The 18603-nt window shown below is 44.9% G+C and overlaps 1 protein-coding gene across 2 annotated transcripts in view; it reads right to left on the reverse strand.

The window, feature by feature from the left end:
* LOC142560931 (uncharacterized) overlaps positions 1 to 18603 on the reverse strand; it is a 122711-nt gene that overhangs the window by 51736 nt on the left and 52372 nt on the right. For both annotated transcript variants that reach the window (XM_075673356.1, XM_075673357.1), the window contains exon 4: positions 7919 to 8093. In XM_075673356.1, the coding sequence (XP_075529471.1) occupies positions 7919 to 8093 (175 nt within the window). The remainder of the gene's footprint in view (positions 1 to 7918; positions 8094 to 18603) is intronic.

Genomic DNA, 18603 nt, shown 5'->3' on the forward strand with positions numbered 1-18603 from the left:
TGCAGTGTTCTTCGAGAGTGTCAAAAAGGGAGAGCGATGCATTTTCTAGGACAGCATTCCACTTTAATAATAGCCTGGAGGGTAGAGAACCAAGGGTGCATCTAACCTTAATTCTGAGACCTTTTGGGATTTTCCTCTGTTTAATGCAGCTAGTGTAAGTTTTTAGGTGAAATCTGTAATTTGTTTGTTTGGCGATGAGTTTGCGGGATTGAAGGAAAGGGCGAGATTTGTTGTTGCGTGTGCTATCCCTAGTGCGTGGTAGTTATTTCTGTTTGGTTAGGGCAGACCTCCGAGGCGAAAAATCTTCAGGTGGTGTCTTTTTACGCTTAATTTTCTTGTCGAGGCCTGCACCGATGTCTGTCTGCGTATCAGTTTGCTTGTTAGTGTATGTAGCCGTTTGCGTGAAGGCTTCGTGGGTGGTTGTGGGCTTCCGCATGCGCGGATGTTGTAAAGGTGGTGTTGGTTCCGCGTCCACCGTCTGTGTAGATGCTCCTTGGGTTCTAGCTTCGGTGGAACGTGCGTGCAAGCTGGTGTTGAAAATTTCATCATAATTGAATGCATTTTAGAATTCTTCGTGTTTATTTGGCTCAGTGAAAAAGCAATAAAAGTTGCATTTTCAGAAAGTTTTTCCATAAACTGTGTCATTTCTTAAGCTACCATAATTTTTCTCCCTTTTTGCCTGTTGCTATAGTGTATGCTAAAAATAATTCGAAATTATTAATAAATATATTTTTTGAGAAAAATACTTCCAAAGTTGGCAATAAATGAATTTTATGCGATATTCAAGCCAAATTTAAGCACTAAGGCCCTTAAGATAAAGATATGTCAGATAGCTCAATACAGTCGAACCCAGTTATAATGATACCGGTTTTAACAATGTATCGGTTATAACAATAAGAAGCTACTGCACCATCGACTTTTGTATGTTTTGCATGGTGAAATAACCTGCTTACTACAATGCTGATGTCGCATTATCTGTTATAATGATGAAGTCTGGCAGCTGGGTGTCCAAGCTGAAAGGTTGTGAAATGTGAAATCCTTGAAAAGAAAAAAATAAAACGAGAAATTTGAGCCACTGCATGATGGGCCGCTGCTCGAACAGCCAATGCACACTGATTTTCTAGCCATCTTCACACGGCTCTATTCTGTCACCCTTCCACCCCTCCGAACACAACTGCGCCCCATAGCTCTACGCCGCCCCCACCCTCCAAAACACAAATCATCATCAGCAGCAGCATCATCAGCAGCAGCATCATCAGCCTGTTTTGTGTCAACTGCAGGATGAAGGCTTCTCCCTGCGATCTCCAATTACCCCTGTCCTGCGCCAACCGGTTCCAACTAGCGCCCGCGAATTTCCAAATTTCATCGCCAACTGCGCCGCAAGCAGATTGCTCGCATGTTGCTCACTGGCTCCTCGGTGCAGTTCTGTGAACAGCTCAATTGCTTGCGTTCATTTTGGTTGGTTTTGTTAAAGTCGTTCCTGGCCAAGCGGTTTCTCAACTTCGCTTCGCTCGCCTCCGAAACGGAAGATGGCTTATCCACCCACTGATCATCGGCAATGCACGCATGACTATAGATTTAGAAACTAAGTGCTTCTAACCGATGAGACGATCATCGCGAACATGCTTGCATCAGATAGCAATGGCGGCAACGGCAGCGATGACGTGGTAGGACAGGCTGCTTCGACGTTGTCCTCACAGGAGGCCCGGCATGACTCAGTTGCTCCAAGGCTTAGTTTTCACAAGGAACCTTCCGCTGCACTACGTGGAGCGCTTGGTTGCCTTGGAGAAGGATGTTGGCAAACTTCGCGTAAAGCATGCATGGCTGACAGACATAGGTGTTTCTCGTGCCAGCCAGTGGTGAGATGGTGAGATGCTTGCGGCAATCTCTCCTCAGCATTTCTTCTGGATTTCTTGAGGTGACACGCTGCCACGGCAGCCTTCTCGCAATTTTTAAAAGGCCCCTTTTGGGGCCACCGAAGTGATGCCTCAGTGGTGCTTGCATATCACTTGCCACCCGTGACACCTCTTTGCAGTTATTATAGCAGTGCCATTCTTTAATGCCAACAGCCACGGCTTATTACACGCGATCACAGCACCCAGGAAGCAGTTAAATGAGTGAACACAATCAGCAGCAGGGCAGAGGAAGGTGGTGGGGAGGGGCACTGGCCTCCCTGCCTATATAGTTTTCTCATATCAGCTCTGCCATCCCCCTATTTTGATTTTTTCATGCAACCCGGTTATAACAATTATCAGTTATAGCAATGGAATTTTCGTGGCACTTGAATATCATTATGAGTGCGTTAGACTGTATACACACCGACCTCTTAGCTTGTGATTTATCAATTTTTATTCAAGTAAATTTTGTCTGAAGCGAGAAAGCAATTTTTGAAGTCAGCAACCAATATCACCAGTAGGCACACTGCATATGTGCTGCACGCAGCTCTCCTTGTAGTCTGCTTGTCATCGTCTGCTGCCCAGCAGACGGTGGCAAGTATACGGGGTGATCATTTTTCAGTTTTATGGAATTTTTAAAAATCATTTGTTGCAGATACCACCATTCTAGTCCTTGAGCTTGATTGGTCAAAGAGGTGGACATTACTCGCACCAAAAATCAAAACACATATTCAACGAAATAACTAACATTCACTAATTAACTTCCTAATTATTAATTGTAAGGCACATATTGAAATTTATTAATTGAAGCCATGAGATTGTCAGACATTCATTCAGAATGAATTTCCAGAATTACACTGATTTCGAGGTATTATCCTGAAAGTATGGGACGAAATGCAGTTACTTTTGTGCTTGAATGCATAAAAGGGCGATTTGTTAAAAAAAGGTATGCGGACCAACAGTAAATTTTTACCGCGAGTTTGATGGCACATATCTCGAAACTGGTGGCATTCTGGAAATTCATTCGAAGTGGATACGCATGCCAACGTTATCTAGTATACTTTGACTTTAACATATTTACACATGTAGAGTAGCTCTGTTTTCTTCTGACCAGTAATGTTTATAAATTATTTAAATTGTACTTCCTACCTCATCAACAAGCAGTGTACTTTGTATTACAATTTATCTCTTTCAATATATGCGTATTTTCTCACTGTAACTTTCATGGTTTCTATTTTATTATTTATATTTAATTTCATTAATATTTTGTCTGTATTACCCGTCTGTATAATATTGTGTCTATTTTTATGGTATGCTTATTGTGTCGCTCTAACTTGCGTTATTTTCACATTGGACTATGCACTGTTATCTGATTATTGTTTTCTTTTTTGTATAGTTATCTCTATTAGCCCCTCTCCTCTGTAATGCTTCGTGTAAGCCCTCAGGGTACTATAAATAAATAAATAAATAAATAAATAAAATCTGACTGCCTGCAATTTGTAAATTCCAATATGTGCCATGCAATAGTTATAAGGAAGTTAATTAGTGAACATGGGTTATTTCTTTGAATATGTGTTTAGATTTTTGGTGCAAGTAATGTCTGCCTCTCTGAACAATTCAGCTCAAGGACTTGAATTATGGTATCTGCAACAGACGATTTTTAAGAATTCCATAAAACTGAAAAATGATCACCCCGAATAATAGCCGTCGTCTGCTGGGTGGCAGACGAGGAGGAGAAGAGCAGACGACGAGAGCGGCGGCATGTACACAGTGCCTACTGGTGATATTGGTTGTTGACTTCAAAAATTTTTTTCTCGCTTCAGATAAAATTTACTCGAACGAAAATTTCTGAATAACAAGCTGAGAGGTCGGTGCGTATATGTGACATATTTTTATCTGGAGGGCCTTAATGCTTAAATTTGGCTTGAACATCCCAAGAAATTCATTTCTTGCGAACTTTTCAGGTATTTTCCCCAAAAATTTATTTATTATTAATTTAAAATTATTTTTAGCATATACTATAATAACAGGCTAAAAGAGAGAAAAATTATGGTAGCCGAAAAAATAACGCAGTTTATGCAAAAAATTTCTGAAAACACAACTTTTATTGCTTTTTTACTGAGCCAAATAAACATGGAAAATCCTAAAATGCATTCAATTATGACGTCATATGAAAGAAGGACGCCAATACAAAACTCTAATATGAAATTTGTTTTGCACCTAGACACAGACCTTAGTAAAAATATGTACCTCCAACCAATTTTTGCTTCTTTGCAGAAATTTCAAAGTGCTCACGTGATCAAAACATTTTTTGCAACGAAAATACTTTGGTGAAACATTATTCACACAATAGACATCTACCCCAATTTTTTTCAGGAATATTAATGATGGTCACTTTTGGTTTCTAGGACATTATGCATGGAATGACCTAATAGGTTTAGCGGCGATAGCTGTCAATGCGGCGTGCGACGACGCGGGCAGAGATTTGTTGGTACCGGAATAAGAAATTGTGTACATCATCATTTTCACGTGAGACGGGCGGCTATATACTGTTCTCGATAGCGCATGCCTCGCACATTCTCCTGCTCACATGAGATCTAATGACTGGAAAACATATATGATACAGTCTGCAGCAAGGAAAGGCACCGCGTTTCAGCTATCGCCCATTAAAAGCGTGCACTATGCTTCCGACGGCACCACATGCTGTGAAACAGATAGTCAAAGATGCTTCTCGCAATAGGATTGGCGGTGAAAGCTGTGAATGCTGTGTGCGTCGATCCCGGAGAATATCTGCAGGTACCAAAATGACAAACTGAGTGCGCGCCGACATTTTCACGTGTAAAGGGCGGGCGAGTATTGAGGTGAAGCTGCCGCAACGGGCAGCTATATACTGTTGTCGATCGCACGCGCCTCGCGCATTTTCTTGTTTACATGGGATCTAGCAGCCGGAAAAGGTATCATATGACAGCATTTTGGCAATGTACTGAATTTTGGTGGCGAAAAAAATGTGTTTTCCAGGAACATGTTAACCGTTAAAAACGAGTGTAACTTTAGTGGGTAATTTTTGGTGTTTTCGATTGCAAATGTTGGTGGTGGGAAAAACAGCCTAACGGGCATGTATCAACGACGTTCTACTGTACATATATGTATATATAGTAAGAATATTGCCGCGACACCATCTGTGCCCAACCACACTGACGACGAAAATGTCGTCGTGTGTGCAAGCGAGGTGCTAGAGAAGAAGAAGCCTGAGCTGTGCGCTTGTCCTAATTCTCTCGATTAAATACCGCTCTCCGCTCTTGTCTCCAGTGAGCCATGACACTGGTGAACGTGCTCGGTATCACATCATCGCCTAATGATAGGGACGACTCCTGCGGGTAGACCTGCATCCAGCCCTTCAAGACATCATCCACGCTTCGAGACACCGGTGCACCGGGCAAGCCACCGCCTGCACGGTCTGTGCCCGGAATTCGGCCTCTTGCAAGGAACTTTGTCAGCGACCTCACCGACTCAGAAAATGGCTCTTGCAAGTCCAACACAGGTGACTGTTCAAAACAATCTAGTCCCCACAAACTTCCACGGTGACACGTATGAAGACGCTGAAGACTGGCTGGACCAGTACAAATGCGTAGCTAAGGTGAATCAGTGGCGTCCGGACCAGAAGCTTTCCAATGTGTACTTCGCTCTTGTAAGTAGCGCAAGGACGTGGTTCTAAAACCACGAGGCACATTTGACAATGTGGGACGAATTTTGCCATCGGCTACTTAATACCTTCGGAAGCATTGATCGCCGAGATAATGCACAACGCCTTCTCGAGTTGCGCATTCAGAAGCCCAACGAAAGAGTTTCGATGTTTGCCGAGGACATGTCTTGTTTGTTTTGCTGCGCGGATCCCAACATGCCTGATTCGAAGAAGCTGAGCCATCTCATGTGCGGCGTCAAAAAACAGCTATTCGCTGGTCTCATGCGTAACCCGCCTACAACAGTGGAAGAATTCCTTAAGGAAGCCACAACAATTGAGCTGGCGCTCCAGAACTGTTGCCGGCAATACGAATGCCTGACTAACGATGCGCCTGCAGCAGCTGCAGTACTGACAGTGACAGGAGAGATCTCGCTGTGTCAACTGATAAGACATATTGTGCGCGAGGAGATTGCGAAGCAAACTGTGACACTGAAGGAGTTTACTGTTGCATCGGTCGCTGAAGTTGTCCGCCAAGAAATCTGGCAAGCATTTGCATCACCTGAGCCACTCCCTGAACTGTGTCCTGAGCCGCGCTTCGAGCCGCGTGCATACAGCTACGCAGACGCTGTCCGTCACCCGCTTTCTACCGTGCCAGTACAGCAGTACCACCAGCGGCCACCTATTGCTGCCTGTATACAGAGGGAGCATTTCAGACGACCCCAATTCTGCAGGACCGATGTATGGCGCACTGCTGATCACCGACCACTGTGTTTTCACTGTGGCGAACCAGGGCATATTATCGTTTTTGCCCTCACCGCCAGGGTGGCATTCAGGAAATGTCACCTGCCACTCCACGACAGTTTCCAGAGAGACATCCACGCTTCGACGACAGTGTCACTCGGGAACAAGGCAGCTCAGCTAATCTTCAGTCGCGCACACCGTCTCCATTACGTTATTCTTCACCGAACCGTCGCAGTTTCGCCGACGTGGTAAGAGGCTTCTCTCCAAGCCCACGGTGGGGAAACTGAAATCAGCGACCTACGGGGGTAAGGTTGCAAGTCGTTGAACTGCCGAAAGTCACCCATTATTAGTGAGAAATGAGCAGAGCAAGCTGGAGAAACGGAACGCCAACGAATTTGTGAACGCAGACCTTCTCTTAACGATTGATGGGCACGACATGACAGCTTTAGCTGATACTGGCACAGACTTTTCCATAATGAGTGAGCAGTTGGCAGATAGGCTTAAGAAAGTCAAAATGCAATGGATGGGCCCTTATATTCAAAATGCCGGGAGCCAGATACAGACATCTACAGGAAAATGTACTGCACAACTCCAGATAGGAAATACAGCTTTTGTCGCCACTTTTATGATTTTAAAAGAGTGCTGCAGATCACTCATCTTTGGAATGGAGTTCTTGCAGGAGTACGGCGCCGTTGTTAACATCCGGGACGGCGAGATAACCTTGTCAACTAGTACAGGCATGAGCCACAACGAAGAGCACCAACGTACGTCGTTGTCGCCGACAACGATGTCTGCATACCACCACTAGCATGCAGTCTTGTCTTCGTCAGCTGCGGAGAACAGTTGAACAAGGACGGTGCAGCCGAACAATTAACTGCACTTCTGTTCCATCAGGGTGTTGCCATCACTCGGGGTATCATCAGCATAATCGGTGGTCACACAGAGGTTCTTCTGACAAATTTCACCAATGAATGCCAGCACATCAGCAAAGGCACGCTGTGGCATACTTTGAAGAAATTGACCACGTTTAATTAACACTGCTTTGCTGTAAAAGAGGAATCGACCACCGATATGATGCCACATGCACCTGTCGTCGACGGTGACCTAGGTATAGCGCCACAACAGAAACGAAGTCTCAGGGAACTGCTTGACGATTTTAAGGACTGCTTCTCTACAACGTCCCGACTGCATCAAACACCACTGACCAAACACCACATCACTAGGAGGAAACAGCAATACTGATCCGAACCAACTAGCTCGCCAACGTGTTTTAACCAATAAAGCACGAGCTTCTGTGCCATGATAACTAGGTCATTAGCTACTTGTTACCACAGAAAAGAAAAGATCCAAAATGTTTTTGTCAGTACTCCTTTAAAAAGGTTCTCTGATAATTTAGTGACTTTTCTAGGTGCCTGGAATTTCTACGACTTTCTAAGTTGTCCAGGTTGCCAAACACCCTGCCTAATGCTTTATTTTTTGCTATGCATGCATGGGCTCCACTCCAGCTGCTGCTTTCCCTCCCTGCACCCCTCCCCCTGCCCTCTGAAAAAAAAAAGAACATGCAATTATCAATCACTTCCAAAGCAATAAAAACAAACACCTGCAACAGCAGTGGTTGACACGTGGTGTGTGACTGTGACGGGAATGGAGCTGGAGGAGGAGGTCTCACTCTCGTCCAGCTCCTGGAGCCTGCAGCAGCATGCCCGGTAGTAGTCCTGCAGCTGGCGCACTCGCCGCTGCAAATCGTCCACTTGGTATGTTGGCTGGGCTGGGTCCTGGCAAGTCGAGAGTGATGTCCAGCACAGCAGATGTGAGCACACCATCGGACACAAGTGGCATGTATCGCTTAACAAGAAGAGCTCAACAAGGTCGGCCTAAGCTTAGTTGGCACTTGTTTGAAAGGCGCTCGTGCCACCTTCTGGTGTCTCAGCCAATTAGACAGGACCTCAACATTGTGGAGAGGCTGACCATATTGCAGTTTGCTGGCATGCCAGAAGACAGCTAAGTGGCAAGAGTAGACATTACTTTGTGCACAGTGAAGCATTAATATTGATGGTGAACCACTGCACTGAGCTCTTCACTCTGCTTTTTAACGCTGATCAACCACTGTTAAAAAGGGCATGCTTGACCATTTCAGTAGTCCTATAACAGACCTACTCTACAAATTCATCCAATTTCAAGCAGGCACAAACTGTAAAAAACTACTAAAGCAAGGTTTACTAGGTAAACCCTCCCATCTTTCCGAATAACACACGACAACCCTCGTACTATAACACATCAGCCTACAGATGTGCCAGTGGCTGGCTCTGTTCTCTACTGAATTATACAAACAACAAACAGCACCTTAATATCCTGCGTGTACAAAATAGCGTTCAAGCATATCATTACAACGAAACACTTTCTATGTGTTCATTCCAAGAGTTTGGCATGTCTGCTCGGGCAGTTTTTGTCAAGTAAGGTGAGCCAGTCCTAAAAACAGTGCAATAGTAAACTGGGCTGGTCAAAGAGATGACATGATGAAAACTGGGCCATGCCCGAAGACGGAGTGTAATCCATGGATCATGTGAGTAGTATAAGTGCTCATCTGCCGGGCAAGTGCACAGTAGCTATGCTGCAAGACATGTTGCAGACGATGAACAGTACATTGTTAAGTGCTTCACAAACAAATTCCAAAATGTATGTTGGAATTGCATAATTTTATACAGTGAAGACAGTTTCCCTCCACTTGGGAACAGCGCTCAAAAGGGCCCTGTGACGCTCGGGAAAAAGTTCGTTGGATGGGGCCCCGAGCAGCTTCACAAATGTGGCTATTTCGAGCACTTAGTGCAATGAACGTGACATCAATGTGTGGCACAATTACCACTGGTTAAAACTTTATTGCGTAATTTATGTTCTCACGATACTGTGACCACTGTGAAGAAGCTGTGTCATTATGTGCTACAGCCATTTTAATTATCACCTTATTATCACTCATTCATAGATTAGCTCCTAGAGCGTAGGCAAGCGCTGCTCACAGCTACATGCTACATGACACACCCACTGTGTTGGTTGAGAGCAGTGTTTCCAGGGCTAATCTTAATTGTAGTGCACAAATATACTAATACCTAAAGAAAGTGGCCAGATGACGCCGCAGTAGCTTAACTGGTGAAACACTGCAAATGTAACGTGGGTTAATCCCCTGCAAGTTATCTTTTCATCCAGTTTAATTTCCCTTTACCTGATTTACAGGTGATAAACTCTGAACAAGTGCACCTCATTACTCTTACTAATGAGCTGTGTGGATGAGTGACGAAGTTAAGCTGCACTAACATGTTCAACAATGCAGTTTCATCCGTGTTCACTAGTGAAATGGGGACACTTCCTCTTCCACCCACCACAAATATATAATGTGACATGCCTGCTATCACATTCACATGAAGTGGCCTTATAACTGTAATAGAAAATATTAAGTTGTCTTCGTCAGCTGGCATTGACAACATTAACTCCAAACTACAGTGCAGACCACTTATAACGTAACCGCTTCTAGCGCAGGACCGGTTATAGCGTGGGTTTTTTGACCACCGATATATCTCCCATAGAACTCAATGTATAGGCGGACCATTTATTGCTTAGACGGGCGAAGCAGAATACCGGTTATAGCGCAGTTCCTTTAAGTGCACGACCATGAAATCGGCGCACGGAGCACAGCCTTTTCTCGGAGGTATTGAGCCCGGCCTGCGCGGCTGCAAGGTTGCCAGGCGCGCAAACGCGGAGAAAGGGGAGCATGGGTGCCCGCATGAAGACCAATAGCGAAAAGCGAAACGAAAACGAGGAGAAGGGCGGGAGACTTTAGAGGAAGGAGGGCGAGTCTTTTCGTCACTATAGCAGCGTCCAATCAGGGTGCACGCTGCAAAGTGCGGGATAGAAGCGATAGCGCACTCCTTTTTTTTCCGTCTCTTTGTTGCATTTGACGTGTGCATGTCGTGATCTCGTCGTGTCGTTGCTGTCCTCTGTGCAGATGTGTTGTCGGGCTTTTGTCAACATGGTGTCGGCAGCATCTTCAAGCCGTGCGAGAAAGAGGCATGCCTTATCGCTGCAGACGAAGGAATGCATTATAAGGGACATAGAAAGTGGGCTGAAGAAGGTGTCGGTGGCGGACAAATACAGCATTTCTGACACAACCGTGTCGACCATATACAAGAAGGACAAATTGCGGCAGCAACTGCAGCAAGATTCGTCTTCCCTGTCATAGAAGAGAATACGTACGTTGAAGTACGAAGACGTGGACGCAGCGCTCTTCAGATGGTTCCGTGAATTTAGGGCTCAGAACATACCAGTGAGTGGCCCCATGCTCCAACAAAAAGCCAAGTCCCTTGGTGCTCTTTTAGGTCACGACAAATTCAACCCACTTAATGTATGAATAAGCGATTCAAGGATCGCCATGGCATCAGCTGCAAAGTGGTGTGTGGTGAAAGCGGCGATGTCAACGACGAGTCCATCGAAGTCTGGCTTCGCATAAATTTGGAAACCATGCTGTCCATGTATACGGACAGAGACGTATACAGTGCGGACGAAGCTGGCGTATTTTATAACCTTCTGCCCAACTGCACTCTTGCGTAGAGAGACTAAGCCTGCTCTGGCCGCAAGGCCTCAAAAGAGCGCATAACTGTGTTGTTCTGCACAAACATGGATCGAAGCGACAAGCGCCGCCTGTTTGTCATTGGAAAATCAGCGAGGCCACATTGCTTTAAAAAGCGAGTGCCTGCCAGTGACATACAAATCCAACAAAAAAGCATGGATGACACTAGACATGTTCACAAGCTGGCTTTGCAAGTTTGATAAATACATGGTGGCAGAGAAGCAACAGGCCATGCTCATTCTCGAGAATTATGCCCTGCCATAGGGCCTGTAAGGTTCTTTTGAATAAATAAATAAATAAATAAATAAATAAATAGATTGCACAGCCCATAACATCAAGTCAAAGTTGACTGCAGTCAAGTTAAAGTTTCTGCCTGCCAATACGACTGCAAAATGTCAGCCACTCGACCAGGATGTCATCGCAACCGTAAAGGCACTTTACAAAAAACACATCTGCGAAAGAGTTTTGCTGAGCATGCAGCAGCAGCAGCCTCTTAAAGTGAATTTAAGGGGCTCAATTGATATGGTTGCCGCTCATGATGGCAGGTAAAAGCCACTACAATAAGCAAGTGCTTCAACAAAGCAGGCTTCGTGCGCAATGGAGAGCCTCTTGACGCTGATGAGCTGAGTGACAATGTTGCCAATGAGACGGTCAACACCGACGACGTGTGGTCCGGACTCGTTAAAAGCAAGTTTGTTTCCACCACAGACGCCTTCCAAGAATATGTTGTTGCCGGTGAGTGGGAGCTTCCTGTCTGCGAGGAAGCGAGCACAGATGACGCCATCGTCGCAGCGTTGCGCGGAATTTGCAACCGAAGACGAGTCGAACGACGATGTTGACCCGACGCAAGACCCAGATGTCCCGTGCAAAGACACCTTGAATACCTCAGCAAAGTGAAGATGTACTGCGCGAAGAACAGTTTGAGTGAGAAAGCACTTCAGTGCTTAAAGAGGATTAAACCGTTCAAAGCACTGTTAAAAAAAATCTCCAGACGAAAATAACAGCATTCTTCTGCTGATGCCGCACTTGTCAGGAGGACTTGGTTTCTGTGCTATGTTGTGATTGTGTTGCATGTGCGTGTGAGTGAAATATGTAATAAATTGTGTTTGAAAGCTGGATAGTCTGTTTGGCATAGGCAAAAGCCGAAAAAAGCATGCTTTGGTTACAATGCGGTACCGCTTATAGCATGGATTTTTACAACTCCCGCAACTTACGTTATAAGCAGTCTACACTGTACTAAAAAACACGAAACATAGTTCTGCAGCCTCGCTGCATTTATTAATATCTTCAGTCACTTTCCACAAACACAATGCCTGAGGAATGGAAGGTTGGGAAGGTCATTCCAGTGTACACATTGGGTACCAAAAATTATCCGCAAAATTACCGCCCCAGCTCAGTAACATGCGTTCGCTGCAAGGTCCTGGAGCATGTAATCTACTCCCATATTATAAACTTTCTAGACACTAACAACTTTCTTCATCCTTCGCAGCATGAGTTCTGCAGGGGCCGGTCTTGCGAGACCCAGCTTGCACTATTTGCTCATGACATTCGTGCTAGTCTTGACGTACAAACAGATGCCATATTTTTTTATTACATGAAAGCGTTAACAAAATATCTCGTCAGCACCTATTACTGAAACTTTCTCATTTGTATCTGCACCTCGATAAAGTTGACTTTCGTTAATTTGATCCTGACGGACCAACAAAATTGACTTAAAAATCCGGCGGGTCGAAATAAACAAGATGCAGAAAAAACGCCAGAACACACTGCTGAATATTTCTGCAGTACTTTCCCCAATTCTAACATGCCCCCGAAGCAAATTTTAACTTTCTGTTTGTCAAAAGTATAAAACTATCATAGAAATGACACTAAAGCTCCCAAACAAAGTAGAAATTTAATGCACGCCCCATTTTTTAGCAAGAAAAATGGGCAAGGGTCTAATATGTTTTGCGCAACAGCAGCCGGTTTCTTAAAGTCAGCTTCGCCGGAATACATTCTTATCACGAGAGAAGGTAAGGCATGCAGGCACGGACACAAGAGAAGAGAGCCAGATGCAGGTTAATGTACAGGTTATGCATCTATTAGAGGTAGGTTATCCTCGCGTTGTAGTAGCCACTGTCGGTGAATACTTAAAGTCCATCATTTCGTCAAGTTCAAACATGGTTGCAGAAAGCAATAATAACAAGAAATGAGTCATTGGTATTCCCCACATCCATTCCTTATCGCACAGGCTAAAGAAATGGGGAAGCAGATTCGGCGTCAACATTGTTTTTACAGCTGCCAGTAAGCTAGGTATGATTTGAGCTGCCGTACAGAAAAACAATGAGCACGTAGAAAACAAACAGCAGACAGACATTTGTTTTGTAAAACACACGGACAAATTTACGGACTGCGGTACTGGTGGGGTATATGCTCCCTTCAGCTTCGGCCGCTTCTACTTAGGGCAGATAGGCCGTTGTTTTCATCAGAGATTAATGAAGCATGAAAGGTCGTCAACCGGAGGATCACCATCTAATCTTTCTTTGCACTGTCGGGATTGTAAATGGATGCCAAAATTCGATGAATGCATTGTTTTATACATGCGCAAGAACAAAGAAACATCTAATGTTTAAGGCTTGGCATATCAATATTAGTGGTAGCACATACTCTCACGTAGGCCCGCATGTGTGCCAGATTGACAGGTGGTGGTGCCATACCTGAGCATGCGCAGATGAGTTATTGTGTCTACTTTGTTTTCTGCCACAATGCACCCTACAGTTGATAGTGGCGTTTGTGATGTCTGGTTCTTTTGTGTCAGTGTTTGCACTACTTAGCTTCTTTTACGATGAACCCCTAGCAACTAGCTCAACTTTCTGCAGTTCTAAACACTCCTGTTATGCGGCAAAGCATACAAATGCTGCAAAGCTGGTTTTGGTGATGTGTTCGATGACACTGGACAAGCAATTTTCGAACCAATATTTTTTTTAAAGAAAAGGCATGTTTTAGAATTGGGTAAATACTGTAACCAGATATTGTAAGCTACGGTTATTGCTTGAGAAGTCCTAGGGCAGCAGAAAATAGCCGTCTTTAACTGGACAGAAGGGTTGCAATGTGGGCTTGTTGGTAATGCATCTTCAAGGGGTGTACGGTAACACAATTAAAAGATGGGACAAAAGAAGACACACAGGGACACACACAGCGCTGTGTGTGTCCCTGTGTGTCTTCGTTTTTTCTGTATTTTAATTGTGCTACCGTACACCCCTTTAACTGGAGATAGCAAGTGTTCCACACATTCACTGTCCTCAACTTCCGGTGAGACAGACGTTGCCACTGAAGGGGTCGTTGAGGTCATTTGTGTTTGTGTGTGCTGACTGGGCATGATCAAACTATCCGGCGAAGGCCAATTATAGGACTGAAATGACGAAAGCTTGGGTCATAGGAATGCATTCGTGCTGGCTGGGACCCTCAAGAAATCTAATTAACCAAAAAACCAAATTAGCCAGATCTGTATTGGCGAACGTCTACTGTATCATAAAATGGCTCGAGCAATTTTCAACTAATTGCTCACAGTAAGTATGTATCAGTTAACAAGCACGTTTCAAATATTGCATCCGTCACATCAGGCGTGCCACAGGTCTGTCCCTTAGTCCCCTTCTTTTCTTAATTTACATTAACAACTTACCCTTCCATTTGTCCTGCCATATCTGTATCTTTACCAACGACTGCATTATTTAACACGCAGTCAATAACATTGCTGACCTAACAGCCCTTCAATTCAACTTTAACCAAGTACAAGAATCGTGCGAGGATCGTTCGCTAATGACACTCAACCGTAATAAATGCAAACTTGATTCATTTGCCTGCCGTCATTGCCTGTTTTACTTTTCTTATTGAATTACTAACATCTTCATAGAATTCTGTGCTGTATGGTCCATGTACTGTCTTCCAACAGTCGTTTGAATAGCGTTGCTTTCATAGTATGTACAGCATGTTCCACTGCCCCATTAGCTTGTGGGTGGTGTAGAGGGGTGCTCTGTGCCGCGATCTTTCAGAGTGTTTTCAAGCTCGGCTGCACATAATTGTGGCCCCTTATTTGTTATGATTTCCAAAGTCAGATTGTCTGCAGAAAACAGATATAACAACCTCAACTGTCCCTACGGCCACTGTCATGCTCAATGCTTTAATTTCCAACTGCTTACTGTACGCATCCACAGCTGAAAAGGAACATTTTCCCTTCTTTCTCGGCAAAATCCAAGCACACTCTTTCCCGTGGTTTACGCACAATTTTCACACAGTCAGTGGCGCTGCCTGCGCTGTGGGTTGGACACTTTGACAAATGCCATGTTGTTGCACCATGCTCGAGCGCTCCATCAATTCCTGGCCACCAAACCATTGACCTTGCGACCATTTTCATCTTTGCGATTCCAAGATGCTCTTCGAGCAGCAAGGCCCGCACCCCACTTTGCAGACACTTTGGCACGAATACTCAGCTTCACTACACAATGCAACTAGCCTCAATGGAAAGTTCAAAGCGCTGAACCCAGAAAGGTTGCAATTTCTGAGAAACAGCCTTTGGCCAGACATGCCATATTATGTCGCGATCCACTGCTAGCAGTTTATTGTGCTTTGTTTTGCACTCAATATTTTTTTACATTACAGGAAAATTATGAATTGTGGAAAATTTGCTCCGCATAAACTGCCAATGGCTGTCTAGATAAAGCATCTGCCTGACCACCTGCTGTGCCACACTTCTGGGCTATCTCATAGCTGTAGCTTGCAAAGAATGCAAACCATCAATGTATCCTAGCAGCGATCATGACGCAGCCCTTTCTCTTTGAAGTGAGATTAATGGTTGATCTGCGACGTTACAAGTTTTTCCATAGAAGTATTTATGAAACGATTTGATGCTGAAGAGAATGCTCAAGGCTTCTTTTTCAATATGACCAAAATTGCAATCAGCAAGCTGGTGACAGTGACAACAATGCAAATTGCAACTGGCTTTTCTGTCCCATTCACCATGTGCGACATAGCAGCGCCAAAGACAAGGCCACATGATACATCCATATTCAGGTGTGTCACACACGAGCTGCGTTTCTTTTTTGGCACCATATAGCTCCAGAATTTTCATTGGTCAGCATTTCATTAAAAGCGTTAAACGCATTCTCAGATTGATGCGACCGATGTCACATGCTTTCTTTGTGCATTAAGTCATGTAGGGTTTCTAGCACTGTAGGTAGATTAGGCAAAAATTTGGAGTAGAAGTTAATCAGACCCAAAAGGCTTTCAGTTGGGTCACATTGTCCGGCATTGGTGCATTCTTTATGGCTGCTATTTTAGTACGTTTCCACTACACTTCTTCTGCGCTTGGCGGGCACGCAGAGCCATCTTGCGGCAAACACAGAAGACCCCCTCCTTGCAATGTACGGTGCTGCCCCGACAGGTGGCGCGCCACTCGCCCGCGTCTCCCCTTCGTCTCGTTTGAGCACATTGGGGCCGTGCGGGGATGCCCCAATACCCTTGCGTTTAATAAGTTTTCTCGCTCTCTCCCCTTCCAACTTCCAGCGTGCGTCACTCGAATTCTCGTGTTTAGGCGACGCGGCTCCTCTTTCTGCTCACAGCGCGATTCCTAGGTGCAGTGACCGATGCGGGACGCCTCTGACGTGATCGCTGCGCCGTAGCGCGTCTGGTGGGAAAGCATCCCCTGCGATGTGTGCCATGCTGCTGGCGAGGAGTCATGCGTCTGCGTGGTGCTCCCAAGCGAGATAGAGGACAATCCCATCGAGACGTCAGCCCCATGATCGCGTCTGCCTTCACGGCGCGTCGCGGCCCAGCTATCCGTGCCGATCACGACGTTTGGCTTACATAGATCGTTTCTCCCTCCGAGACACCGAGTTCTTTGGTTCATTCCACTTGCTCAGGCGCATGTTTCGTCTTTGTGTGACTCAAGAGCATGCCGAGCGAATCAGTGGGCGGTGTGAACGGGGTGCGATAACGCTATCGCGTTCCATTCTTGAAGGCGAAGCTTAAGCGTCCTCCATTTTTTTGTTGTTGTTGTTGTTGAGGCAGTCGCTGACTTAGCAGAAATGAGTGGGGAATGGAGTTTTAGGAAGAAGGAAAATAGTTTTCTTTTTCAATATGTTTACTTTTAAAAGAAAGCCCATCCCTTTGAGTTGTAGCTTAACAAATTTTTGACATTCATTGGCAAGTGAATCTGGGGGACGGGCCAACAGCCCTACCGCTCTTTTTCTTTGTCTATTTGAGCTATAATAATCGGGACGATATGCCGTCCCTCAGACTGGGCTGCAAGCAGGATTGCTGACAGATCAGTGGGGCTCCGTACCATGTATGTTAAAATGAGTCTGGGCTCTAACAGTAACTTAGACAGCAGAAGAGTGAAACTTTGTTTCTCAAATGTTCAAGTTGTAATACATTGGTTTTGTCTGCCATGCATGTAGAAAATTTTACCTATAAATATTTCTTGTATATCTGATCTCCATCGCTTCCTGTCTGCATTCTATCAACTATTGCCAATCATCGTCCGAGAAACTTCACTTTCCAACGGAGAAGCGAGGACAACAGACGAACTAAACTTTACTCTTGCCCTGAAATCTTTCATTACTCCGTAACTGTTACATATTTGTTGTTCATTGTTTTAAACCAGCCAAGCAAGCTGTGTGCATGTGTACTCATGTTGAATCCCCGTTTCTGAACCAGCATGTCGTTGTTCCCCTCCCTTGCCCAACAATGTTCAGCACTGCTTCCTATATAATGCAGCAGTGCTGTCGACAAAGTTGTTGTTCACCACTAACCAGCGTATTATTCATGCTGCTGCTCTGGTCATAGCTCATTTACAAGAGTGGCAATGAAAATTGCAGATACTAGCCACGCGATGAAAGGAGACCAAGACAGACTGCCACTAAGTGAAGCACCAAAAAGTGCCATGGCCAGTGTCGAGCTACCGCTGTTGATGATGCCGGAGATAAGTAAGCCGTATCCTAACTATAACCATATGTATACACCATATAGGGATAAGATAAACCATATCTCATAAGTGCAGAAGCATATTTTGAAGCCAATGGCATTACCAACACAAACAAGCCCCAAGTACCACTTGTGGCTTTTTCTCAGCATGCAAACAGTTCAAGTGCTCGCTAGCTGAATTGTGCCAAAGACACCCAATTCCACCACGTATGCTGAAGCAGTCACAGCTCTAAACAACAACTATGACCGCAAGCAGAGAGTTACAAGTATGCTACGTGTTGCCAACAAGAAGGAAAGTCAGTGCAAGAGTTTCTCATCTACATATGGTGCATAACATGCAACTGCAACTTTGGCAGCGCATTAGACCAAATGTTGAGGGATCGGATAATTTGCGGGGTGTGAATGAATGCTCGCGCTGTTGGGCTGACTCTAATTGCTGTCGCTCTGGGACAGCTCCGCTAACTTTTGCTGCGCGTTAACTAAGCTGGACGGCGTCGGACGTGCACAAAGGAGCCTCGAAGGAATGGACTTCACTCGTTGGGATCCGTTTTGAGACTGGTTTATTTACAAAAGACGGATCGAAGAAAGGAGAAAGGAAAGAGAGAAGAAACACAAAGTCCACATTCTCTTTTGGCCGCACCGACAGCGCCTCGCACTCAAGTAGGCGTTTCGCTGAAAAGCCGGTGGAATGGATCAGGTTGTTAGTA

Source organism: Dermacentor variabilis, chromosome 10 (genome assembly GCF_050947875.1).
Source record: "Dermacentor variabilis isolate Ectoservices chromosome 10, ASM5094787v1, whole genome shotgun sequence".
In the NCBI taxonomy this organism is placed as follows: Eukaryota; Metazoa; Arthropoda; class Arachnida; order Ixodida; family Ixodidae; genus Dermacentor; species Dermacentor variabilis.